This window comes from Myotis daubentonii, chromosome 3, assembly GCF_963259705.1.
Source record: "Myotis daubentonii chromosome 3, mMyoDau2.1, whole genome shotgun sequence".
Lineage (NCBI taxonomy): Eukaryota > Metazoa > Chordata > Mammalia > Chiroptera > Vespertilionidae > Myotis > Myotis daubentonii.
In genome coordinates, this window is record NC_081842.1 from 130124836 (window position 1) to 130151650 (window position 26815).

The following is a 26815-nucleotide window of genomic DNA, read 5'->3' on the forward strand; positions in this document are numbered from 1 at the left end:
AAAAAGCCCCCCAAACAAAACCTCATCATCTCAACCTTCTCTCCCCAATTGTTTCAAGTCAAAGCTTGGTTGGCACTGTTTCCAGGGATGAGCAAAAGTAAACGTTTAATAACTAATTGAATGGCCCTTATTTTTCAGCTGATTTCGGCTTTGGGGGGACCATAGATCGTCCACAGCAGGGCCGCGCTTTCTGGCCACTGTAGCCGGAGCGCTGAAACCGCACGTCCTTTCCTGGGCGGCCGAGCCAGCGGCGTTCGGGTCTCGGGGACCCCGCCCCTCCGTGTGTTACTCAGGCCTGGGTAACGCCGGGCGGAGCCGCGGGCGGGCAGGTGGGGAGGGGCTGCCCGAGCGCGTCGGTGACACCCGCGGGGGACGGAGGAGGAGCGGCGGCCGCACCCCGCCCTGGAAACAAACGGGCCAGGTGTGGCTCGGCGCCGGCTGCCAGCGGGGAGGAGACTCGCGCGCCCCACCGACCAACACCGACACCCAGCCGCAACCCAGCCCCTGTGCGCTCTCGCCGCCCTCCGGTCCACAGCTCTGCCTCCCGCTCCGGCTCCCAGCCCGTCGCCGCCGCCAGCGCCCGACCTACCCGCGCCGCCCCGGCGGAGAGGAGCGTCCCCGCGACACTTCTGCTTCCCGCTCTCGTCCCGGGGTTTTGGCCTTCGAAGCCCTCTGCCCTCTGCCCTCTCCGAGCTGGTCGCCTCGTCGCTTATGCCTTGGCGCCGAGAGGCTCTCTGAGTGCCCGCCAACATGAGCTGCAACGGAGGGTCCCACCCGCGGATCAACACGCTGGGCCGTATGACCCGCGCAGAGTCCGGCCCCGACCTGCGCTACGAGGTGACCTACGGCGGCGGTGGCGGTGGCGGCGGCGGCGGCGGCGGCGGGGGCACCAGCAGGATGTACTACTCCCGGCGCTACACGGTCAACGACCAGAACTCGGACGGCTACTGGTGGGTGCCCGGCCGGTGCCCGAGCGCGCAGCGTGCGCGGGGCTGCGGGGTCTGTGCGCTCTCCTGTCGGGATCAATCCCAGCCCGCGGGGAAGGCGCGGAACAGGTCTCCCCTGCCCCCGGGCGCCGGGCTTCAGAAAGAGAAAAGCCGGTTTGCCCGAGGTCAGGACAGCATTTCCTGTTCCCTCCGGGGCAGGACCCAGGGGGCCTGGCGCCCACTGCGCTGCGCCGGCCGGTGGGCGTGTGCGATCGGTGACTTCGTCCGCCTTTGTCGCTTCCCGGGGCTGGAGGCCGGCCTGCGAGGGTCCGGGCCGGGCGCGGCGGGGGGGGCCGGGCCGCGGGGGTCGCGGCTGCTTCCAGGACGGCCCCTTGCACGGCCAGCGCGGGCCGGCATCCCCTTTGTCCCGGCCGGCAGGTGGGAGGCCGGGCAGGCGGGGCTGCGAGGAAACCCAATCTCTGATTGTAACCAAAAGTAAAATAGCAAGGAGCGGGGCCTCGGGCCTCTCCGCTGGCCAGGGTCGGACTCAGCGCTCCGCTGTGTCTACTGGCTCACCCCAAATTCCCGGGCACCCCGAGACCACGTCGGCAGCCCAAGGTCTTTTGTGGGGGTTGCGAGTCCCAGAGGCGCGGGGTCCCGTCCTGGGCTAGCCCCTCCTCGGCCGCCTCTTTACGCCAACGAAGCTTCCCGGCAGGGGCGGCGGCCTGGCCCGGGCCCCGCACCCCGGGGAGACGCCGTCCCCGATGTCCGCCGCGCGGCAGCCCCCGCCAGCGAGCGCACCTGTGGCCCCGCGGGTGCGCCCTTTGTCTCCCTCTTTCTGCAAAGCACCTAGGGACGACCTCATTTTCTCGGTCGCGCAGCGCGGCCAAGTGTCCTGCACCCTGAGCAGGATGGGGAGGGGGTTGCGAAGGGAGGGCGCCGCGCCCACCCCCATGTTGGCGGCCGGCTTAGGCCAAGGTACCCCAGAAAGGCCCTCTGGGAAGAGTCGGTCTATTTCTCCGGATTACCGAGGAAACCGACCGGGGGAGTTATTTGAGTGGGTGGAGGAAGATAGGGAACCTGCATGTACCAGGTCCCGGGTGCTGGGCTCGGGATGCCCACGTGAGCCATGAGAATCTGCATTCCTCACCCTCCCCAACCCTGGCAAACCCTTCCCCCACAAGCCCTATATGGGGAGGAAAGACGCCGGATTTCCAGAACAAATTTGACCCTGCTGGGTGGCCTCGGGCTGGGGAGGAGCCACCGGAATACACTCCAGGGGAGTTTTGTACGGCCAGCAGTTTCGAAGGCAGGGACTATTCGAGTTGCAGCCTGTTTTCTGCTTAGATTTATACTTATTTCCTGGAGCACCTAGGTAATTTATTTTGACTTAGCAAAGAATTGTCTCCATCTTGAGCTCTTCCCCCCCCCCCCCCCAAACAAAATGCACTTGGGGATTTCCAGGAAAAAAAGTGCCAAGCAATAGGGAAAATGGGGAGAAAGTGAAATGTTTAAATTTGTTTGTTTGTTTTAAAACCCGGCCAACCATTTAAATCTGAAACTTTGCGTTCCCCTCCCAGTCTTCCAGTACTTGGAAAGCACATTTTCAATATCCACAGTTTTAAATCCAAGTCAGAATTTTCAAGGATTCTTGAGCAGCTCTTTTTTTTTGGTGGCATTTTAGGAACCGAGATTGTTTTTGGTGGGTTGTTTTTTGTTTCTTTAATATGCTTCTGTTATCCTAGACTAGAGTCTCTATTTCTAAAATTGACAGTAAACATTACTGTTAATTGAAATTAAACTTCCGTGGCTTCTTGTAGAAGAAATTTGTAGTTTAACATATTGGTTAATGAACTCCATAAAGATACGTGGTTTATAAGGATTCTTTATTGAAACATTACATTTTGGGGAGTTTCGATGTTTTCTCATAGTATAGCGTCATTTCTTGTGTTCGGTTATTCCAACCGAAAGGCCAATTATAAACCTGTCAAGTTTTCCATCTCCGAGAAGGGCAAACAGACCCAAGTGAAAAATGACCTCACTCTGAGAAGGGTGTCTTTCTGCGCGTTGGTGACGATCAGCCGGGTCTGCGGAGCGCGTGGCTGAGGGCCTGGCTGAGGGCCTGGAGTCATCGGGCGGCCAGCTTTCTCTAACGCGTCCTGGAGTTTCCCCAAGCCTGTAGGGCCTGCCTCAGCGCTTCCGACCCTAGCAGAACTGAAGGATTAACATAATACAAAATTACCCGCAAAGGCAGGTTTCTGCATTTTAAAATAATGACGCCTGACGGAAGGGAGGGCTTGCAGCCGCACCTGCTTTCCTGCAGGCTTTCTGGTTTCTGCGGAGGGATTTGTTTGTCACGCCACCCACTCCTACCGCCCTTCGCGAAGGTGTTTTGTTTTTAAAGCACAAAACCAGCATGGAAACCACTGGTTGCGTTTAAATTCATAATTTATTGTGAAAAAATGCTATTTTAATAGCTGGATTGGATTGGTGGCTTTTGAAGTGCCCAGTGTTTGTATTTAGCCCTTCCCTAATAAACTGATTTGAGTGTGTAGAGAGCTCAATTCTTTTTTTAAAAGTGACTTCAAAACATCTTTGCTCTGTCCTTTCCGTTAATAACAATTGTCATTTTTTAGGACCGTATTATATCTAACTTCTAATTCTCCTTCTTCCCTGACCTGTCTTCTTTATTTTAGGCTGGGTGGAATTTGAATCTATTTTCTTTAACTTCTCTGTTCTACCTGATAGTTTAAAGTTTGGTAAATGTTATATGCTTGATAACATAATAGGTATATTTTAAAAATATAAACTTTAGGTTTTTCTTCTATAGATATTATATTACTATTGTTTTGACTAAGGCAGAATTACTCATTTTATTCCTATAGTTCAAATAAATTACAAACCTGTAGTGAAATTTGGTGGCCAAGTGAGAGTCCCACAGCTAAATCTTTCACTGATTAAAGTGGATTTTATAAAATTAAAAGCCAAATATAGTTATTAAGCTTCAGAAATATGATTATAATACTATTAGTTTTCTCCAGAACTCATGATTTCAAAACCAAAGTGCATGTGATCACTATTTGACATATAGGGTGACCGCAAAAGTTGTATACACACTTTGGATAATTATAGGGGTAGTGTTTATTAAAATACATTTCATTTTCAAAGCTGAACTGTCAGCTGCTAAAGTGTGTATACATTTTTGGGGACGCCCTTAATATTTTGTTTGTTTTAAACTACCTTTTAAAAGAAGCCTATATATTTGCATGAAACAAATAGGTCCATTTGCACTGAATTAGAGTCAGAGGGAATGTAAGGAGTACAAACACCTCACCTTTCTACTTTAGAGACAAATTAAGATTTGCCCCAAATCCCAGTCCACTCTTGGCTGAGTTGAGTGAGAAGCCAAGGCCCCGCCCCTCCGTCCCGCTGTCATCCTGTGCCTTTAAAGCAGTGGTTCTCAACCTTCCTAATGCCGTGACCCTTTAATACAGTTCCTCATGTTGTGGTGACCCCCAATTTCATTGTTACAAATTGAACATAATTAAAGCATAGTGATTAATCACAAAAACAATATGTAATTATATATGTGTTTCTGATGGTCTTAGGCGACCCCTGTGAAAGGGTCATTCGACCCCCAAAGGGGTCGCAGTCCACAGGTTGAGAACCGCTGCTTTAAAACGTGTTCCTTGTGTGTTAGTTCTGTACTTACACAAGGAAAGTATCTCAACGCCATTTCTTCATTCATTTAGCCAATATTTACTAAGCATCTGCTGTGTTAGGTGTTTCAAATGTGAACATAAAAGGCTTCTTTAAAGGACCACATGCTCTTTAAAGGAAAGTAAGTACACAGTACTATAATACCAAAGGATTATGGACAAGAAGGGTATAAATGAGAGGCTTCATAAAGAGACAAGGTAACTTCTCTAGTAAGACTTTAACTAGTAAGACTTTATAAAGGAAGTGGTGTTGAATTAGACCATGAGTATTTATTTCAGCTGGTAAAGGTGGGCGGGCAGAGCGCGTTCCAGGGGAAGAGAGAGCATGAGAACAGTGGAGAGGTGGAAAACCAGGAGCAAATTCAAGGCCTGTAGAGGGATGTCCTTTCTGAGCCTTCACTGTACCTGGGGAAGCAGTAAGACCTAAGGAGGAAGGATTGGTTGGGACTAGTGCCTGAGAGACCTTAACTTCATGGGGGGAGGGGGGTTTGGATAGGCAGAGGGGAGCCATTGTAGATTTTCACTGAAGCCGGTGAAGGTCTCCTGCATGAAGGGCTTTTGCACTGTTTCTGTGGCCTCAGTGTGCAGGGTGGCATGAAGTGGGGAGAGCTTACAGGAGTGGGTTGGCATAAGGAAGTAATTATACCAGTGAAGGAGGAAGGTGACAAAAGTCTGATCGAGTTTGGTGGCAGTGTGTCAGGAAAGTAGACATTGCTAGGTGGAGCGGCACCTTCAGCTAAGATTTGGATGGGAGAGGCAAGGGAGTCTGCGAAAACGGACTGAGAGTTGGGTGACTCATAGAATAGATTTTCTAAAAAAATTTCTGGGAAATGATTGCAAAGTAAGATTCAGTTTAGCTTAATATGTGCAGATAACAATTACATGGTTATTAAGTTTGAAAAAGTTATATATTTTATAAAAAAAATGTCAGATCAGTGGTTAATAATAGTTACCATCACCCGGCAAATACTTCTATGATGTGCCAGGTATATTATGTATTTATTTCAAATTCGGTTAATCATGACAAACTTCCCATTTTACAGATAGAAAACTGTGGTAAAAGTAGTTAAACGACTTGGCCCTGGTCACACAGTGATTGAGCTACATTTAAATCCATCATACCACAATGTCTCAAAAAAAAAAAATCAAACTATCGAACTGTAGTGATTAGGATTTATCTCTTTTATTTGTAAACTCTTCCATCTAATAGGAGTTTTTAGTCACTAATTTGTCGCATTCCTGTGAAATATTTATTTCATAATCGTTGTGCTCTTTCATTAATACTCCTGTGGAGTTTCCATCTGCTTAGGAAAACAGTCTGATGCTACAGTCAGCCAACTAATGGTTGGTCAGATCTACAAAACAGCTTTCAACAGTAGTTAATTTTTCCCCCCTAAATATGGGCGTAACTCATTGTTGCTCAGGTGATTGAGATGTCCTGGGAAAGAAGAAAAACTGCTGATGCCCCTGATGCCTCAGTGCTGACTTCTTAGGGTGGAGCAAAGGAGGACTTGGGTGTGACTTGGAGAGTCTCACTCAATTCTTCGCTAACCAGTCTTTCCAGAAGGTGTGGTTCTAGAAGAGTGCTTCTTCAGTCTGGAGGCTTCGGCGCTTGGAGCGCTGCCCCACCCTTTGTCTTTCTCTTTCTCCCTCTTGCACTCATGGGAAAATGGTCAGGTGTGGTTCTGATGGCCCACGGACCTCAAGACTCAGTGAGCCACTCATTGGAAGCAACGTCTGTCCTGTAAAATGCTAGTGCAGCTCAGTCATTTACACCTTGGGCTGGAAGGTCCAGGGCCTTCAAAAACCTCATGAATGTGACATCTACATTTCATGAAAATGACAGCATGTTAGTAAGAAGTCTAAGTTTTTGCTTGGAATTAAAATTTTTGACACACAAACATAATGTCCTTTGCTTTATCAGGTACCCGAAGAAAATTTAAAGAGGAGTTAACTCCTTGATGGATAATCAGATAACTTGTAAATGATTCTTTAGGCTTCAGAATAAATGCAAGTTTTCATATAAAGAAGTAGTTCAAAATAGAAATCCCTATTTTGGCATTGAATTTGTAAGGACCAAGTATTTATTTGTCATCACTGCTTAATAAAGGAAAGGAACACATCTTTTTCTGAATTTCCTTATCCCTTCAATGCCTTTCTTTCATGCTGTTAAAATGTATCACTCTCTTGGAATTGTCTTAAACTATTATTTGGGGATCTTGTAGATAATTTTAGGAACCTCTGCAATGTCTCACACTTAATACTCAACCCTTTCCTTACCTTACCTTTCCTTTCCTTTCCTTTCCTTTCCTTTCCTTTCCTTTCCTTTCCTTTCCTTTCCTTTCCTTTCCTTTTCTTTCCTTTCCTTTTTTGGCTTCTCATCCCACTCTTAATTTGCTGCAGGATATCCTTAAAACTATGAACTGGGGCAAAAATTTCAAAGTGAAAAATCAAAATGAAATTTAAGAACCATGTCATATCAGCAGCAGCCACCACACAAGAGCTAGCTTGCAGTGAGGATTTAGTTTTTGCTGGGCTTTGCAGACATTAGTGGCTCAAGCATCTGGCAACCGTAGGAGGTGGGTGTGCCTCCACGTTGCAGAGGCAGAAACTCCAGGCACAGTGAGTCTAACTTGCTCAGTATCGCAGACTGTACAACCGGAAGTGGCTGGGCAGGGAGTGGGCTCCAAGTCTGCCCCACTTCAAAGTCTTTCTGAAGTTAATGATATGTGATCTGTCTTCCCCCACCCCCAATCCACCCAAAACAGTGTGAAAATAATAAACATGGAAAGGAAATGGAACTATGAGACTGACGCGCTGCCTGCTGCGCTAAGAGGGCGCCAGGAAATGGAACTATGAGAGTACTGATTCCAAAGCTCCTGGGTTAGGACAACAATGAAGAAGCAGAGGGAAGCCCTCTTTTTAAAATTTGTAGGAAAAAACCACCCTTTTCTGCTCACTGTTGGGGTGGGAATGGGTAGGGATAGATGTGCTACCTGATTGAGCTTTGGAAATAGGGGAAATGAGGTGGGTGGTAACATCCTCATATCAGTCTTTTATTTGACTTTGTTTTTCTTCTATTTTACTAAACCAAACAAACATACATTAAGCACCTTCTGTGTGCAAACTCTGTGTTGTTAGGTGCATTCAGGAGTCGAAGGTGTGGGACTATCTGTGGCACTTTGATCTCCAGGAGTGGGGAAGACAGGTGTGTAAATAGTGGAATGAGGGCAGAGGTGTGTGTGGGAAAGCTCAATAGAGGAAGTAGCATTTGCTCTGCAACTTCTGGAGGATGGTAGAGTGTTTAGTGAGTCTTGGAGCTAGGGCATTGTCCTTAAATGAAGAAGTTAAAATATTTTTTTACAGATACCACATTTTTTTTTAACTTAAGATTCTTTTAAAAACTCAAAATAGTATATGTGAAAATGGTTTGAAACTTATAAAGAGCTAAGCAATTGGTTTTAAGATCAATATTAGTGCATTATATAATTATATTTCCAACAAATATTTATTGAGCTTTTCTGAGGCCATTATTTCATGAACCTGAGTGCAAAAAGACACGATACCATTTCTGGCATTTGTACAGGACCCTACATTGATGAATGGATAAAAGAAAGACTGGAGAGAGAGAGAGAGAGAGAGAGAGAGAGAGAGAGAGAGAGAGAGAGAGAGAGAGATGGTAGAGGGAAGAAGAGGGGGACAAAGACAGAGATGAAGGAAGGGAAAGAAGGAATCCAATGGTTGAGAAAGTATATATACAAAAGAAATACAGAGTTAGGTGGTATGGGCTAAGGGTCTAATAAACAGAATAGATTGTTATAAAATTACTTTTATAAAACAAGGAGAGTAATTATTATTATTTAAAAATATTTTTACTTTGTAATGCTGCATGCCTCTTTTCAAAATAATTGTCCTTGTTCTTTTATACTATTCTTGGTAACAAGTGTTAAACTAATGCCTTCAGATAGCTAATTTTGGAGTCATTTTTAAAGAAAAGAATGTTACTTAGAGGTGGTAAAATAAAACACACAAAGCTCTATAATATTGTTCACATGTTCATGTGCTCCATCCTTGGATTAAAATCCAGAACGTGTTTTTCTTTTAGCCACAGACAAGAGATCTTTAGGCAATCTGTTGGAACCATACTTGTTTAAACAAGTCTTAGAAGGAACTTAAGAAACATGAATCATTTGTCTTTGTGAGTTTGAAGATAAAACAGAATTTCAGAAAGTTAAAAACTTTTAAAAGCAAATGTTATTTTTTTTTAAGGACAGCTTTTAATTTTAGCTTAAGAAGTCAATTTTTTCATTGATTTGGCCCAAATGAGTTTCTCTTCTCTTCTCTCCTCTCCTCTCCTCTCCTCTCCTCTCCTCTCCTCTCCTCTCCTCTCCTCTCCTCTCCTCTCCTCTCCTCTCCTCTTCTCTTCTCTTCTCTTCTCTTCTCTTCTCTTTTTTTCTCTTCTCTTCTCTTCTCTCCTTTTCTTTTCTTTTCATGCCATCTTTCATCTTCATGCCACTGAAATGGGATTTAAAAATTGAACTTCAAGTTTGTTAGTTCAGTCCTAACATGGATTAAAATCTCTGCACCCCTAACACCTATATGTACCAACATTGAAAATTTCTTCAAGGCAAGAGATTTTTAAAATCCTTACACTTGTTCAATAAGTTCATTCATTTAAAAATTATTTTTTCACATTTGATAGAATTTTGCATTTTCCTAAAGTACACTCAGTATATGAATTGAATGGAAACTTACTATCATTAGACAGAACATAGACTTTTGGATTACTTTCAAAGGAGGAATGAGTTTTATAAAATAGAGTTATAGAAAGCAAGAGCTAGAGAAATTTTAGATACCGTGTAGCCTAACAGATGAAAAACTGAGGTCTAGAAAATTTCTGAGATTAAAAAAAAAAATCTAAAATGTAATGAGGTCAATAAAAATAGGATGTGACTTGCAAATTTTCAAAAGACACACAACTTAAAAAAATGCAATGTTCCCTGAAGCAACCCCTCCTGGCTGTCATGCCGAAGAATCCAGCTCTGCACAGTGTTGGGTGTCTGACACCCGACTGACCCCAAAGGTCAAAATTCTTTCTATCTGCACTTCCTCCTTGATTTGAGTGCAGCCAGTTCGGTGTGGGTTCTTCAATGGGCCGAGGCAGCAAACTGAAATGTGAAGGTGGGTTATCTTTCCCACAGTCATTAAACCTCAGGGCCTGTGTCTCCCTTCCTCCATTTCATTTTGATGACTGAGCTCTTCAAAAGGTTCCCTTTCTCACCTAGGTCAGCTTTCAAAGGGTGTCCTTAGCCACTCTCAGACCGAAGTGAGATTCTGACAGATGAAAGACGGGAGAGGTAGGTGTTGCTTTAAGGACCAGACACAGTCTTCAGAAGTTATGTATAAGATGAGATTCGGTTAATCAGATCATAGTTTTCTATAGACAAATAGCAATACCAAAGATTCCTCATTACATTGTTCTAACATGTTAGCTTTCCATTTTTTGACCCTTTCAGGGATTACATTTTTTGTGCATTCAATTCCTCTTTTCTACATAGTTATTAATCTGTTTACTAAAATGTCAAGCAAAACCCATAGGGTTTTCATGGATATCAAGGGCATGTGTAATAAACTTATGCAATTCCTTCAGTAAGCATGAATAATTCTTTTTAGTATTATTAACAGCATATGAAGTTTGTTTGTTTTTTAAGTTCATATGCATGAGAGTGAGGGGAAGCAGATAAGATGACTTATCTTAATAGACATGTCAACTGCTCTCTCTAGAAGTAGGAATGTCTTCTAAAAGTTGGATGGAACCAAAAAAAAGAAAAATGTGGAAAGTTCACTATTTTAAACCAACCTTTAATTGCCTCACCTTTTTTTTTCCTGGATACAGTTAAGTGTCCTGTAACTAACTACTCTAGAAACTGTGTAAAAAGAAGCTGGTGAGTTTTATATTTTGTTGTCAAATGAATTTAGTCATAAACTGGCTTTAAAAAGACATATGTACACTTTGGTATATTCATTCACAGCTGAGTTGGTCTCTCTTTTTTAAAATACATTTTTATTTTGGAATAATTTTAGATTTATAGAAGAGTTGCAAAGATACTGGAGAGTTCTCATACTCCTCACCCAGTTTCCCCCATCTGCCTCTGCCTAATAGCTCAGTTTATGATAGTTTTGCAGGAGTGCATATTATTAAATCATTTAAGAAGCTTGGACTTTCCATTATGCTAAGGGATAGCCCTTTCACTTATGTCCTAGGGACTGGCAATCTTTGTGGGAGTTACCCTGTAAACCAAATAGCTGAACAGAATTACTAAATGTTTCAGAAGAAAGGCCACTCTCATCTCCCTTCAATGAAAGAAAACAAATGTAATTACACAGGACCTTCCTAATTCCTTATCCATCCTGAGGTTCTCAGTGAGGGTTCTGTATTTCTGAAGTTTTCCTCCTGTCTCTTGAATTTCTCCCCTCTATTTTATAATAAGTACATTTTGGAACGTGTCCTGGTTCTAAGTCAATTGGAATTTTGTGCAAGTTTAGACAACCGAAGCAATCCTGTTTATATCTCAGCGGGACAAGAAGTGTGCCAGATTTCCCGTGTAATTCCGAGTGGAAGAAAGACTGACTGCATTCATGGGGGGTGTGGTGACCTGGTTTTGATAGGTGGGCAGTGCAGGCGGCACATCGGCACATCGCCTGGGCCTGCCTGGAGGAGCCATGTCATCACCTGGGAGTGGTTCCCAGGGAAAGCTTGGGCCCTCACCCACACACACACTCAGCTAGTGCTGGCTTGTTGGGGAGCCTTGGTTGCAGGGAGGGACCACATGGGTGGCGGAGAGAGAAAGTCGGTGAGTGCTTCCTGATGTGAAATGACACAGAGTGAGGCCTGGTGGGAGAAGTTCCCATGTTCTTGTGATTTTACCCCAAGTATGCATAGCACAGCCTGTGTTTTTCAAACTCTTTTTTTCAAACAGTGAAATTCTTTCTCTAAAACATTGACAGGGGACTGTCTAGGGCCGGGGGATAAAATGGACACATATGTAATACCCTTTGTAATACTTTAAGCAATAAAAAAACAAAAAAAACAAAACATTGACAGACATACCCACCCCAGACACAGACACAGACGCACAAAAGAAAAAATCCCGTACATGAAACGGGCATCAATCAGTTTCATCTACAGGCGGCCCTGGCCAAAAGCCTGGGTGGCTGTGACGTCTCACGAGGAACTCAGGCCTCTTGTAGCCCGTTCATGAGGCCTTTTCCCGATCATCAAACAATAATTTAATATGCTTTAAAATCTGTCTTAAACTGAACTATAGTAGGCTGTGCTGCGGCATAATGTATCCAGGCAAATTAAAAGTCAGACTGTGTTATTATACCTTGCTCTTTTTACTTACATCTGGTGCAAATTAAATTCTTGTAATGCCTTTCTTTAAAATATGGAACATCTACGATCTTTCTTAAGCACCACTGTTGTTTTAAGGTTTCTATCACCCCTCTTCCAGAAAAGTGCTTCATTTGACATGTACATGTGGATGAGCATCATTGTAGAGAAAAATATTCTAGGATCATCTTGAAAGGAAAAGTGGCTTGTTTTTTGCATTAAAGATGCTTAAATATCCATCACTTTCTTCACACCATTATTTCTTTACTGCTGTTTTCTTTCACTGTGATTACAGAAAGTATTTTCGTTGAATATGCTTTTCTCTTGTCTCCTACTATTTCCTGTAGCCAGACTTGCCAGTAACACCTTTATGCTCTGAGGTCTTCCCCCAGGGACTTGGGGGCTGGGCTTTATGGATATTGGGGGTCAGAGTGGGGGTGGTGGTGGTGGTGGTGGTGGAAGGGAAGCAAGAGGTGTGATAGAGAAGCTGCCAGAAATGTGTTTTTACAATTCAAAGGAGTATTTCTGGGTTGGACCTTGGACCTGGAAAAAAAAAAAACACATACAGACACACACACATACAAATAACTTGGTGTTAAGGTCATTATTGACCTAATTAGAAAAATTTGAAAAAGTTCTGTAGAGTAGAAACTAGTATTCAATCCATTTTAAATGTTCTGATTTGAGAACTATACTGTGGTTATATAGTTGAGTATCTTTATTCTTAGGAATTTCATGCTGAAATATTTTGGGTTGAAGGGACATGACTGTTCTCAAATGGTTCAGAAAAATGTATAAATGCACTTACATACAGAGAGGGGGGAAAAGGTTACTCAGCAAATGTTAACAATTGGGGAATCTGGGCTAAGGGACTGCAGGAGTGTTTTGACTCATTTTTGCCACTTTTCTGAAAGTTTGACATTATTTCAGAATTGAAAAAATCATTCATGCCTGCTTCGTTGTGTTTGTCTCATCAGTCAAACTGGAACGATATCCAGGCACCAGAACCAGAACACCATCCAGGAGCTCCTGCAGAATTGCTCGGATTGCTTGATGCGGGCTGAGCTGATTGTGCAGCCGGTAAGCTTTCTCTTTCTCAAGTATCACCCACGCCCCGTTTTGTTCCCGGTTGGCTTACTCTCCTCGCCCTCACCTGTGCGCCCTCACCTGTGCGTCCTTATTCACTGCCCGCCTTCACTCAGTGTTTGGAGATTATCTTTTCAAAACAGACGAGATAGCGATGTATATCTTCTTAACCTGCTTGTAATGTTGGTTTAACAATGGGAACCAGTTTTTACACTTTTTTTTTCAACAAATGTTTGCACTGCAGATTGCAACAACCTGTTGAAATTGCAGCAACCTGTTGTCATTTATTTTTTAATACTTTCTTTTCCTAGAAATGCTGTATGTCACTGCATTGTGATGTACACCACCAATTTAATAAGTTTTTTTTGGAGGGGGAGGAAATAACCATATTGTAAAAACAATTTTATTTGAGAAACTATATGTTAAAATAAACTATTGAAATTTGAGGAAAAAATGGTAACATTTATGAAAGCCTTATGATATTCCTTGATGTTACTGAGAAAGCTATAATCCCATTGGAACAGGCTTAGAAATCACGGGTCCCATGATGCTCTTCCTGTTTAAAGTGTTTATTTTAAAAGATGGTAATATTCCCATTAACTCTGAGTTTGCTAAAAACAGGCTAAAAATGGTGGGGCCAAAGCAACTTTTTCCATTCCTTCCCAATTTATAGTACCTCTTCAGTCTCCTTGATGCTAACATTAATTAATGCATGGGCTATATCTGGAATCTGGCTCATCCCACAGGACCCCTGCTAAATAAAAAGAGGGATTAATGAATTTATATATCTCTTTCAAGACTATCTTAATGTTCTAATTTCTTAATTTTAAATAAGGCATGCGTTCTTGATCTGGTTTATTTTTTCCAGTTATAAAGACAACTTTACTTTAATCCATGTAAAAAGGTATTTGGGGCTCAGCAAACCAACTTTGTTCTAGTTCTGGCTGTTTCAAGTACCTGATTTGAAATATACACCTCTAAATGTTCACGTGAAGTATGGAGTTTCCTCAAAAAATTAAAAATGGAACTTCTGTTTAATCCAGTGATCCTACATCTGGGAATATATCCTAAAAACTCCAATACACCAATCAAAAAGAATGTATGCACTCCTATGTTCATAGTAGTGTTATTTACAATAGCTAAGATTTGGAAACAGCCCAAGTGCCCATCAGTAGACAATTGGATAAAGAAGCGGTGCGACATTTACACTATGGAATATTATGCAACTGTAGAAAAGAGGGATCTCTTACCTGTTGGGACAGCATGGATGGACCTTGAAAATACTATCCTAAGTGAAATAAGCCAGTCTGGGAAAGACAAATATCATATGATCTCATTTATTTTTTGGAATCTAATGAACAAAATGAATTGATCAACAAAATAAGATCCGAAGCATGGAGGCATGGAACAGGTTGATATACCTCGATGTGGGGTTGTGGGGACGAGAAGAGATAAACCAAAGAACTTAAATACTTACGTGCATAGCCCATGGACATGGGCAATAGGGTAGTGAAGACCTGGGGGGTGAGTAGAGGCTCGGAGAAGAAAGGTAAAGAGGGGAGGGGGGATGGGAGATATCTGTAATACTACCAACAATAAAAAATGTATTTTAAAAAATGTTCACATGATTCCTTTACAGAAAGCTGAGCAGGGGCACTAGGGACTTCACTTTGAACACATTCACACCCAGTCCTGGACAGTTTGCGGTGGCTATGGATACGTTTTACATGTATTTCCACAGATTTCCATAGCACTGTGTTCTCATATTTATATGCACTGAGGCGCAGTGATGTCAGGGAAATGTACCATGTCCGCTACAGAGAAATAAGGGTCATTTGGCTGAAGCTGAATGAAAGCAGCAATTCCAAAATTCTAGGTAAATCTCATGTATGTACGGCACTGAAGCATCAGCCTTTCTATGTGAACAGAGGAAGCTTCCTTTTAAAAAAAACCTTTTTATTGCAAAATAATTCTAGATTCACAAGAAGTCTTGGGTACCCATCACTCAGTTTCCTCCAAGGTGACATCTCACATAATCAGTGCATCATCCAAACCAGGAAATCCCTTGTCTGAATGCAGTGGGTTAGAGAGCTTTCTTTTTAAGAACTGAAACATTATTTTCTCATAAGATGCAGCAAAAGTTTAGTTTGTGTGTGAAAGACCTTAGCCAGTGTAATGGCGCCGTGTTGTTACCTCAGAAATATTCCCATTAGCTGAGAGTTGTGTGTAAATATGAAAGATAGGCATTTAAGATGCAGAAGAGAGGGAAAGATCAGCAATCTCTAAATACACTTTTACAAGCCCGGTGAAGATTTAAAGTACGGTCCACAGGTTTTGGCTAAAGACCCTCTCATATCCTTTCTTTTAGGAACTGAAATATGGAGATGGAATACAGCTGGCTCGCAGCAGAGAACTGGATGAGTGTTTTGCTCAGGCCAATGACCAGATGGAAATTACGGATAGCTTGATCAGAGAGATGCGGCAGATGGGCCAGCCTTGCGATGCTTATCAGAAAAGGTATTCCCCAGAGAGCACGAATGCGGGAGAATGTCACACAGCCAGTTCCACTCAATCTTGGGACCCAGGTCTTCTCTTGAAAGAAGCACCGATATTCACAAGGACAGGCTCGCTTATTTGGTATTTTGCATCTTTATGTCTCTCTAATCCAAAGTGACTAAAATCACCACCTTCATCTTTTGTGGAATCACAAAGTTGCCATGAGAATTGAACAGACCTGCCTAAGAGTGTGTGTATTTTGAAGAGCTGAGTTCGTTGTACCTCTCTTGAGGGGCAGCAAAGGCCTTTGGCACAACACTTGTCTTCTGAGAGTCTGATAGCAAGTCAAGCCCAGTTGAATGAAAACAAAATTGAGAGTCCTAGAGTTGGAAATGCAGTTTGAAGCAGAGATGTGCAGCCTGATTTTGCTCTCAGGGTACCTGGAATTTTGCTCTCAAAATTCCCACGGTGAAACTCATGAGAAAGCGGAAATTGTGGCCAGGTTAGGCAAAGCCAAGGCATGTTCTATGATATTTCAGGCTTTGAGTATCATAATACCCTGTATTTATGTTTTTGTATGTGATCAAGATTCACATCAAGTGGTAAAGAAAAAATATTCTTCAAATAAAACATTTGTGGCCTCTACACTGACACAAAGGAGACTCAGGAAAGGGGTGTTTTCCTGGGCTGTTTCCTGTGCGGGGATAATTGTCTTCCTTTCCTTTCAGACTACTGCAGCTCCAGGAGCAAATGCGGGCCCTGTACAAAGCCATCAGCGTCCCTCGAGTCCGAAGGGCCAGCTCCAAGGGTGGTGGAGGGTACACCTGTCAGAGCGGCTCCGGGTGGGATGAATTCACCAAGCGCCTCACCAGCGAATGTCTGGGGTGGATGAGGCAGCAGAGGGTGAGTAAGCAGCTTCCAGAGGGACACGGGCTGTTCTCAAACGTCCCAAGTCTGTAGGCCAGGGGGATGGACCCGGCAGGGGCAGCCCTGGCAGTCAGGAGCACAGTGGGTGTGCTGGCCCTCAGCTGGCAGCAACGACTTGCTCCTTTTGGAATTTTCCTCCTATACAATTTGAAAGTGGGCTTCTATTTTGAAATGTATGAAACGTGTCAGTTCTTTCCCCCTGGTATGGCTCAGAGAATTAGCCTTATTGCTCTATAGCCAAACTTTATCACACAGGTAATATTTGACAGGGATAATTTAAGTAGTAGATTTTGACTATCTAGCTCTTTCTGTGCACAACCGGAAAATCATCTGTTGTGGGACTTCATGTGCTAGCACACTACACTGATCTCCTTGAGTGGTAGCTGATCTCTGTGTTGCTGATAGGTACTTAAAAAACAAAAGAATGTCGTGGAGGCTCATTTAAAATGTTAACAAAATTGAAGGAGCTGGAAACTGGCTAAAACTGGATATTCTGGTTTGGACTCACTGGCTGCTCACCTCATATTTTGAAGTGTCAGCTGTCTTGTGCAATCGCAGGCCCCTGTGTGTGGGAGTAAAGTGAAGTCATGGCAACACAAGGGTGCAGAGCCTTCCCGAGAACCGGAGTTTCTACAAAGTATTTTTCAATGTTAATTACTATTTTGTTGTTTTATGTGGTAATTATGCGCTGTAATGAACAGGTGGCAGTAGAAATGTGCCATAATCAGGTCGATGGGAATTTTATAATGAAAACCTGCACTAGTGAAGCATCCTTCTCTTGAGAAGGTGGATATGTTAGAATGATAAGTTGCGGGGAGATTGTTTGTTATGCAGTGTGGTTGTGGTGGTAAGAAACACTGGTTTTATTACTCGTTCTTGGACCAATTTAGCAGTGGTTCGAAAATCTCTTGACAACCTAAAATTTTTTGTATGTGTATTTTCCTAAGTGGTGAGAGCTTAGGGGACTAAATAGTCATTTGTTACTTTTTCTCCCACTTATTATAAGGGCTATATAACACTATTACAGGAGGTAGGATAAAAGTTAAGTTATTAATCCCCGATACCCAAATACAAGCCTAATTGCATGTTTTCAAATTCCCTTCTAATTTTTTTAGTTGAGGTATAATTGACATACAATATTATATAAGTTCCAGATGTACAACATAGTGATTAAACATTTGTATACATTGTGAAATTCCCTTCTAATCTCTGAACACACATTTCTTGAGCATTTTATAGGTATTGGCACCATGCCAGAGATTGTCGTTTCAAAAATTATGTTCCATGGCCCTGAAAATGAATATTATTGAAGAAAACATATCCAAATGCCAAATTTTTATGCAGAAAAGAGTAGGATTAAATACTGCGTTTGAACTGTAATAAAATCCTGCTCAGATAGGACTGGGAAGGGGTGGCACTTCAGTACCTGGGGAATGGAGAGGTCAAAGGAAGGCTTAATAGGGCTTAAGGATCTTCGATGTTTCATAATTTGGTTCGACCTTTGAACCAAATTATGAAACGTCCAATTCCCTAATTTCTTTTTCCTATGACAGTTATGTAAAATGACAACTCAGAATTTGTCATTTTTTTGTATTCATGTTGGGTGTATCTTTGTAAGAATTTCTTTGTAGCAAAGGCTCAACATTTAAAAATTTTGGAAAATGGCATATTACATGGACTCAGTTGTCTGTCATGGAGTAGGGAGCCTTTCTAACAGTGGATGAGCCATGCTTTTCAGATCAGATGGCCCCTGTGTTTTCAAAAGAATGTGCAGTTTTATCATATATTGCTGGTTTGCTCTGGGATTCTTTTGGGCCCCATTTCTCTTATCCCCTCTTTCCCAAAGCATAGCTTGCATTCTTCCTTTCTGTCCCAGGAGACTGAGCCACAGGGCCCAGCTGATAAGGGAACAGTGTCCCCAGCAGCACAATGAGTAGGCAGTCACACATCTCCTGTGCCAGGTTTTTGTTTTGTTTCCCCGATTTGTGTTTGTGCTGATGGACCAATCAGATACTATACACAAGGTTGGTAATGAGGGGCTTGAGCAGGAGCCTGGTCATCTTATCAACTTCCCAGTGCACTCACCTGTTTCTGTTAAACCCAAAGTGAGCTGTGGGAGAGAAGGGTCAAAGTCCTGGGTAAATTTCAGTTGTCTGACTCTGAAATGGCTCCCCTTTCTGAAAGCCTGCCAAGTATGTTAGAACACGGATGTGGCGTAGAACAACATGTGTTATGTTCTTGCTGTAATACGAGCCTGGAATGTTTGCCCTTGGCATGTCTTGGAGATGACACAGGTGATTTGGAAATGTACATGAGCTCATGCAAAAGGAAGATGAGATAATAGTCTGGCCACAGTATGAAATTTGTGGAACAATGTGTTTGATTCTTATTATGGGACATTCTTAAATTTGAAGCGGTGGAGACAAAATAGGAAGTTAGATTTAATTTTTAAAAAGCTAATATAAATCCACAATCTCAGTGTTACCAATATTACTTGAAGGTCAGGCATTGGGTATTTGTTGTAACTTCTCTTTGAAATGGGCCATAGGTAGTTTTGTATCCTGAAAGGTATCCAGTGAATGCTGAATTTAAAGAGTCAAACAAATTATATTAATCAAAAACATGTTAAAGAAAAACAACAAAAATACTTTTAGGTTACCTCTTTAGCTTGGGAAGTAGTATATGATTGTTTTGATGCCCATTTTAAAATGACTAATCATAGAAACTTACCAGTATTTTATGACATACTATATGCTAGGTGTGGCACATAGGTATTGCACACATACATAGGTGCACACACAGACAAACACACACACGTGCACGCGCGTGCGTGCATATGCCACTTGCATATGCACATATAGACTTTTTTCTTCAGAGGACATCATCTATGCTCCAAGGATCTCATTTATGAATCACCTCTCAGCCCATCTTGAGCTAGGGGTCAGACAAGTTAAGGGAAGTATTTGGCAACCCCTCTTAGCTGTTTGGAAATCCCAAGCCTTTAAAAACATTTATTTTGGTTTCAACATTGAATATTTACATCTTCAGTTTGATCTGAGTGGATCTGTGTGTGGCCCTGGCACTCTGACCCCTGATGCTGTAGGTAAGGTGTGTCCGATGCACAGGATCAGAAATGAAGGGCACTCTCTCTCCCTCGGCAGGCGGAGATGGACATGGTCTCCTGGGGCGTGGACCTGGCCTCAGTGGAGCAGCACATCGCCAGCCACAGGAGCATCCACAATGCTATCGGAGACTACCGCTGGCAGCTGGACAAAATTAAAGCCGACCTGGTACTTTGAAAGGTTTCACTTTAGAGTCTCCAAAAAGCATAGTGAGGGATTGTGTAGTTACTTGATCCCAGCCAGTTCTGTCTGAAACATTAGTCTATGATTACTTTCCCAAGTGACTGGAAATTTTTAAAAATCCCATCTCATAAATGGGGAAGTAGGATCAGATAGATCTACCAGAGATTGCGTTAACACTGGGTGGGGGCAGTTAAACAAAAGGCTAAGGGTATACAAACACTCATTTGTATGCAGTTTGTAAATGAGTGTTTTGGGGGTGGTAGTTCTTTTCTGCAGAATGCAGAGCATCTCTTCAAATAGAGAAAATCCAACAGTCATACAGTTTTATGTCCTTGGTGAATTCTTTTCTATGTGGTAATTAAAATGTATCTCTATTGAGGGAAATTATGTCTCATCCTGATACCTTTCCTTTGCTAAAAGGACTGACTCAAAGCTAGGTAGAGAATTACAACATAAAATATTCATTTGACTTTAAGCGCTCAGTTTCCCCCCAGACTTTTACATGTTTTTTTCAAAGAATTAAAAATAAATATTTTTTTCTTCTAGACAGAAGTAAGGAGGAGGGAGAGAGAGAAACATCACTCACTGCCCCCTGCATGCACCTTACAGGGGATCGAGCCTGCAACCAGGGGCATGTGCTCTGACTGGGAGGTGCATGGGATGATGCTCAACCAACTGAGCGACACAGGCCAGGGCAACATACTGCTTTTTCTCTTTTCTTAGAACAGAGTTACTCATCCTCCTTTTTTTCCCTGGCTTTCTTTTTCGCCTTACGTTTGCCCACTTGAGTATCTGACCAATTTTCCCTAAGATGTAGGGAGTCCTAAATCATATTTTCAAACTTTTACAAGTATGTAACAATGAGTCTTTAAGTGACGGTGATCAGGCCTTCGCTTGGGGAGATGGCACTGCCAGACCAGTGAGGGTTCACCTTCACACCAACTGGGGAGAGGTCCCTGTGGGTGAAAGATTTCCTGGAGCAGCGGTTCTCAACCTGTGGGTCGCCAACCTGTGGGTCGTGACCCCTTTGGGGGTCGGACGACCCTTTCACAGGGGTCGCCTAAGACCATCGGAAAACACATACATAATTACATATTGTTTTTGTGATTAATCACTGTGCTTTAATTATGTTCAATTTGTAGCAATGAAAATATATCCTGCATATCAGATATTTACATTACGATTCGTAACAGTAGCAAAATTACAGTTATGAAGTAGCAGCGAAAATAATTTTATGGTTGGGGGTCACCACAACATGAGGAACTGTATTAAAGGGTCGCGGCATTAGGAAGGTTGAGAACCACTGTCCTAGAGAAAACAGTCTGTCGAACGATGTCAAGTCAGGATCTGACAAAAAGGAGGTTTGGAGGAACTGTTCTTTCTCTACAAACCCACGATGGGGATGAAATCATTATCTGCTGTTTGTTGCCTTCTAGCGTGAGAAATCTGCCATCTACCAGTTGGAGGAGGAGTATGAAAACCTGCTGGTAAGCCAACTTGTTTCTGAAGTCTCCGTGTTCCGTTCAGTGCAGCTCCATAAACATGGGGCACCGCCTTGGGGGAAGGCGCCTGCTCGGTGTTATATCTCAGGACTCTGAGGCACACTTAGGGGCTTGACAGTGCTAATATTTCCACTGCTGCTTTCCGTTAGGACTGAATTTTAAAAGATTTTTTTCTGAAGACAGTACTGAGTGCTGTTTGGCTTGCGAGTGTCACATCAGTCACGTGTGCTGCTAAAGCAATAAAGCTTTTCCACTGGTGAACTGCAGTCTTTTAATGAGGCGTAGGCAAGAACAAGGCATGCTTTTCTTAGACAGGTTATCAGACCATTGTCACCATTTCATGATAAACTCTGAATCAATTACTTGACTCATAAGAAGTTATATTTCCATTCTTCTGCCTGTGTCGCCCTATCTCCACGTTCTCAGTAGTTTCTTATTGGCAGTGCTACTTTTTAAATAACGTGCCTACTAGTGGCACTTCTATTAGTTCCGGGTGTGACTGATGGGAGCCTAAATTTTGGGGGTGTAGGAAAGGGCAGAAAAAGCTTGATTTATCTCTTGAAGAATCCCATTTTCCCTGTTATAGTCTAAAACTAATTATTGAACCCAAATATCAGGATCTGAATGAAGATCCTTCTGGATTAGGCTGTTTCAGGGACTCTAAAACTGCTCCCTTGCTCCTCGCAAGTTTGGCTGGGTCACATACCAGGTGGTCAGTGAATGCAAGAGGTTAATGTTTTACTGATTCTTGTGGGTTTTCTTTTTAAAAGGGACCCTACGGGTGTATCTGTGAAATCTGCAGGGAATACCATTAACTGCATGTAGGTATCCTAATGCTGCTTTTGAACGTCCCGTGCAGAAAGCGTCCTTTGAGAGAATGGATCACCTGCGACAGCTGCAGAACATCATCCAGGCCACGTCCCGAGAGATCATGTGGATCAACGACTGCGAGGAGGAGGAGCTGCTCTATGACTGGAGTGACAAGAACACCAACATCGCCCAGAAACAGGAGGCCTTCTCCGTAAGCTTGTCTCTAAGTAGTAGATGCTCGCCTGGAGGCGGGAATGAATGGACTCGCAATAATTTCATCAGCCCGTTGTAATTCAGCCTGATAAAACGGTCATGAAAAACCATTCCTTTCAGTGACTTATGGGGGACAATGCATTAACTTCCCAGAAGATGTAGATAGTGTAAGAATTAGTTCTCTCACATATCCTGGAGTGGTGTAGCGTAGTAGCAAGGTGCATTAAAACCTGTTACTTTACCTGTGTGAATTTGGAGAGACGTATCACCAGGCTGGCCTCAGCCACATACTGAGTGATGTCAGACGTCCTTTCCCATCTTAAAAATGGCAGAATTCTTGAGGAAAACGTAACGAGGTTCTTTGATGGTGTCCATTTCCAGATGCAGTTTGTATTTAACATCCTGTGGTGGAAATGCTGGGAGCTATTGGTGACTTGCCCTGAGGATTTGTTTTTCGTTCATTCACAGATACGCATGAGTCAACTGGAAGTTAAGGAAAAAGAGCTCAATAAGCTTAAGCAAGAAAGCGACCAGCTTGTCCTCAATCAGCATCCAGCTTCAGACAAAATTGAGGTAGGCGGCATGAGATTTACGTTTTCATTAGGATAAAATGGGAACCTAGACCAGGGCTTGACAATCTTTCTGGAAAGGACCAAATAATATTGTAGATTTGCTGGCCATTTGGTGTCTATTGAACTTATTTAACTGCCATTGTAGTGTGAAAACAACCGTAACAATATGTAAATGAACGAGCATGACCATAAAACTGTATGTATAAATGCAGGCAAGTGGGCCAGCTGTGGTCCTTGGGGCTGTAGTTTGCTGACCTCTGCCCTAGACTGCTCTCTGTGGGCTGTGCTCAAGGCTGACATTAGCTGGTAGTGCTGGTAAGGTCATATTGGTTGTTAAAAATTTTTTAATATTTCCATATCAGTTGGTAAGAGTCATTGCCTTAAGCCCCTCAGGCCCTCACATGGGTGCCTGGGCCTCCCATGGTCTAGGGAAAGGGCTTGTGTGGTGGAGGAACCCTGTTCCAGGGCTGTCCTCAGTGTCCGTTCTCACTGGTCATTAGCTTTGCCATTTGGGTGAATGTTTTGTCTAATACTCCTAACGGTATCTATTTGTTAAAACTTGTTTTAAAATTTAATTTCTATCATATCAAGAGTTCCCAGTTGGAAAATTCTGTTTTTAATATTTGGAAGGAAGTTTCTTGATTTGGAATTAGATAAAAAAATATTTCATAGCTTTCATTCAGGCTCACATATCTGTGGTAGAATAGATGCCCCTATATGGCTGAGTGGTGGTGAGACAGCTGATGTTTTCTGGTTTCAGGCCTATATGGATACTCTTCAGACACAGTGGAGCTGGATCCTTCAGATCACCAAATGCATTGATGTTCATCTCAAAGAAAATGCTGCCTACTTTCAGGTTTTTATACTTAGTAATAATTTATTGTCTTTTAGGTCATAATGCCTTATCTTCTGAATGTTTTAAAAAGTACTGAAAACAATGTTCAAAGTATTGCATAAACACTACTTATTGGTTTTTAATTTAGAGGACCGTAGATTGGTAACCTGGTCGTTCACCAAATAGTCTCCTATTGTCACATGAGTCAAAATACTTTCTGCTATGATCTTTTCCTTAGCCACCTAGCAACAGATTCTTAGGAAAGAGAGTCCTTGAAACAGAAATAGTAGATGATATTGCTTGTTGAATTGCTTTTCATGGACATGGGATCACTCTCACCCTGAACAGTTTTTTGAAGAGGCCCAGTCAACTGAAGCCTACCTGAAGGGCCTCCAAGACTCCATCAGGAAGAAGTACCCCTGTGACAAGAACATGCCCCTGCAGCGCCTGCTGGACCAGATCAAGGAGCTGGAGGTACCATCTCAGGCCCGGCCCTTGGCAGCCTTACGCAGGGCAGATAAAATGCCCCCACCGACGCAGCTCAGACTGCGGATTTGCATTATTGTACAGAACATGTGTCTAAAGCTCAGACAAGCATTTTCTTCATCTCTCAGTGGCTTTTCTCGAAATAAATTTCTTTACATGCTCAGCTGCTGTTGAAAATTACTTTTGCTAAAGCAATTACTATTGCTCAAAATAAAAATGGAGAGGATAACATGAAAATTCCTTTGGAAAAGCTTTCTTCAAGTTTTATCAATATCAGCTTCCTTTTACACAATGATATTCTTTCCAGCCCATTTAATTCACGGCTCTGTAGCTTCTTGAGTTGCTTATTATGAAAGGTTCCCATAGTCCCTGAAGAAAGCTGAATTTGTGGCTTTTTACGGCTAATGCAAATGCAGCAGTATGTCATTTGTCATGTCATAGTAGCTATATTAATGCCATTTAAAGATCTTACCCAAAATTCACAGAGTATCTATGTTAAGGTATGATTTTATTTGCAATTGCAGAAAGAACGAGAGAAAATCCTTGAATACAAGCGCCAGGTACAGAACTTGGTGAACAAGTCCAAGAAGATTGTGCAGCTGAAACCGCGGAACCCAGACTACAGAAGCAGCAAGCCCATTATCCTCAGGGCTCTGTGTGACTACAAACAAGACCAGGTGTGTACTCGTGTCTGCAGAGTGAAACAAAAGCGTTCCCTTCCTTTAGGTATTGACTTTTGTCCATCAAGAGAGCAGAACCCGCCCTGACCGGTTTGGCTGAGTGGATAGAACGTCGGCCTGCGGACCAAAGGGTCCCGGGTTTGATTCTGGTCAAGGGCATGTACCTTGGTTGTGGGCACATCCCCAGTAGGGGGCGTGCAGGAGGCAGCTGATCGAAGTTTCTCACTCATCGATGTTTCTAATTCTCTATCCTCTCTGTAAAAAATCAATAAAATATATTAAAAAAAAAAAAGTTAAAGAGAGCAGAACTTAGTGCAGGTTCCAGCGAGCACCACAGTTAATGTCCTTTTGTGCACAAAGTAGCAAGCGCTGAGCAAGCGTGGCAGCTTTGTTCACAATTACGTGATAGTGTCAATGATTAGGATAGGGCTTATTTTTAAAGGCTTCTAAGTCTTCATGCTTTTTTTCTAATAGGCAAAACTTGTAAGTCTGTGATCACGTTTATCTTTAAACTTCTATCATGAGACATGTGAGCATCCCGCTGCATATAGAGTGCATGTCACTGCAGATTTTATGCAGTAATTGAGCATACCAATTCTGCAGGCGCTGTGGCGAATACAAGTATTTGTATGGAAAGAGGACTTGTTTTCAGTAATTATTTATGTAATTCCCACAGCTCTATTTTCTTACAAAAATTATGGAGGACTTAAGAAATATAAAATATGTTTAGTTGGTAAGATAAATGTTATAAAACAATGGAGTTATTTTACCATGCAGAAATGTTTTAAGAACTTATGTGGAGATGAGAAGAAGTTAAAATGGAGATTGAAGTACCTGAATAGCAAGCTTGTTACATTTCACTAGTTAAGATAGTATCATATTTTAGCTACCCATTTTAAGAAGCTATGTAGTGTTAAGTTAGGAGGCTGTTTAGATGCTGGAGTCAATTTAGAAAGTTATTTTTCTGAGGATCTGATACCAGAATTTTTTATTTAAAAATTTTAAGAGCAAATGAATAAGACAAGTGATTCCCACACATTAAAATCTAATAAATAAAACACAAAATCACAAACAAAGAAAAGCCATGGGGTTAATTTTTTGGTTTATTTGTGGGTTCCCCAGGCTACCTTTGGCAAATTACTTCCTCTAATTCCCTTTATACACACCTTGGAGGCTCACATGCATTATGTAAAGCATCAATATTGTTGGGTTGTGTAAAGACAATCTTCAGTTGAGGAAAAGCTAATTAGACAAAAAGCTCAAATACTTTGCACATTTTCATTTCTGTTTCTATCTTTGAGAAAAAAGGTAAAAGTGTGTACTCATGAATAAAGCCCAAACCCGGGTTGCTTGCCTTACAGAAAATTGTGCACAAGGGGGATGAGTGCATCCTGAAGGACAACAATGAGCGCAGCAAGTGGTATGTGACGGGCCCTGGAGGCGTGGACATGCTCGTGCCCTCTGTCGGCCTGATTATTCCTCCTCCGAATCCTCTGGCTGTGGACCTCGCTGGCAAGTGAGTTGTTCAAGCTCCTCATACCCATGACATGATGGGAGTGGGGATAAATGGGGCAAATGCTTGTACAAGAAACTTAAACACACCGTTTGTCACTGTAACTACTGTCTCCCAAAAGGAACCTCATGAAGGTCCCTTTACATTGTCTTACAATTTTGTATTGAAGATACTATAGTTATTATGGGAAGATCAGAAAGAATGTCTGACTGTAAGACGGCTAGAGTATGTAATTGTCATTTGCTTAAAAGGCATTGTTTCAAAGTGCTTCCTTTTTTGACAATCAGTAATCTTGCATGTAGCCATAAATATAAAGTGCTGTTAATATCAATATTCATTCCTCAGTAGGAGG

The 26815-nt window shown here is 42.6% G+C and overlaps 1 protein-coding gene across 5 annotated transcripts in view; it reads left to right on the forward strand.

Moving 5' to 3' along the window:
* Positions 1 to 441: 441 nt before the first annotated feature.
* Positions 442 to 26815, forward strand: part of DSP (desmoplakin) — a 42475-nt gene continuing 16101 nt past the window's right edge. For 3 of the 5 annotated variants that reach the window (XM_059688557.1, XM_059688560.1, XM_059688562.1), the window contains exons 1-12: positions 575 to 950; positions 13016 to 13118; positions 15493 to 15641; positions 16349 to 16523; positions 19709 to 19837; positions 21289 to 21339; positions 22214 to 22375; positions 22846 to 22950; positions 23710 to 23805; positions 24133 to 24258; positions 24795 to 24947; positions 26312 to 26466. In XM_059688557.1, coding sequence (XP_059544540.1) covers positions 751 to 950; positions 13016 to 13118; positions 15493 to 15641; positions 16349 to 16523; positions 19709 to 19837; positions 21289 to 21339; positions 22214 to 22375; positions 22846 to 22950; positions 23710 to 23805; positions 24133 to 24258; positions 24795 to 24947; positions 26312 to 26466 — 1604 coding nt within the window. In that variant the 5' untranslated portion in view covers positions 575 to 750. Of the gene's footprint in view, positions 951 to 13015; positions 13119 to 15492; positions 15642 to 16348; positions 16524 to 19708; positions 19838 to 21288; positions 21340 to 22213; positions 22376 to 22845; positions 22951 to 23709; positions 23806 to 24132; positions 24259 to 24794; positions 24948 to 26311; positions 26467 to 26815 lie in introns of all 5 variants that reach the window. The other 2 variants (XM_059688561.1, XM_059688559.1) reach the window with 2 other exon arrangements.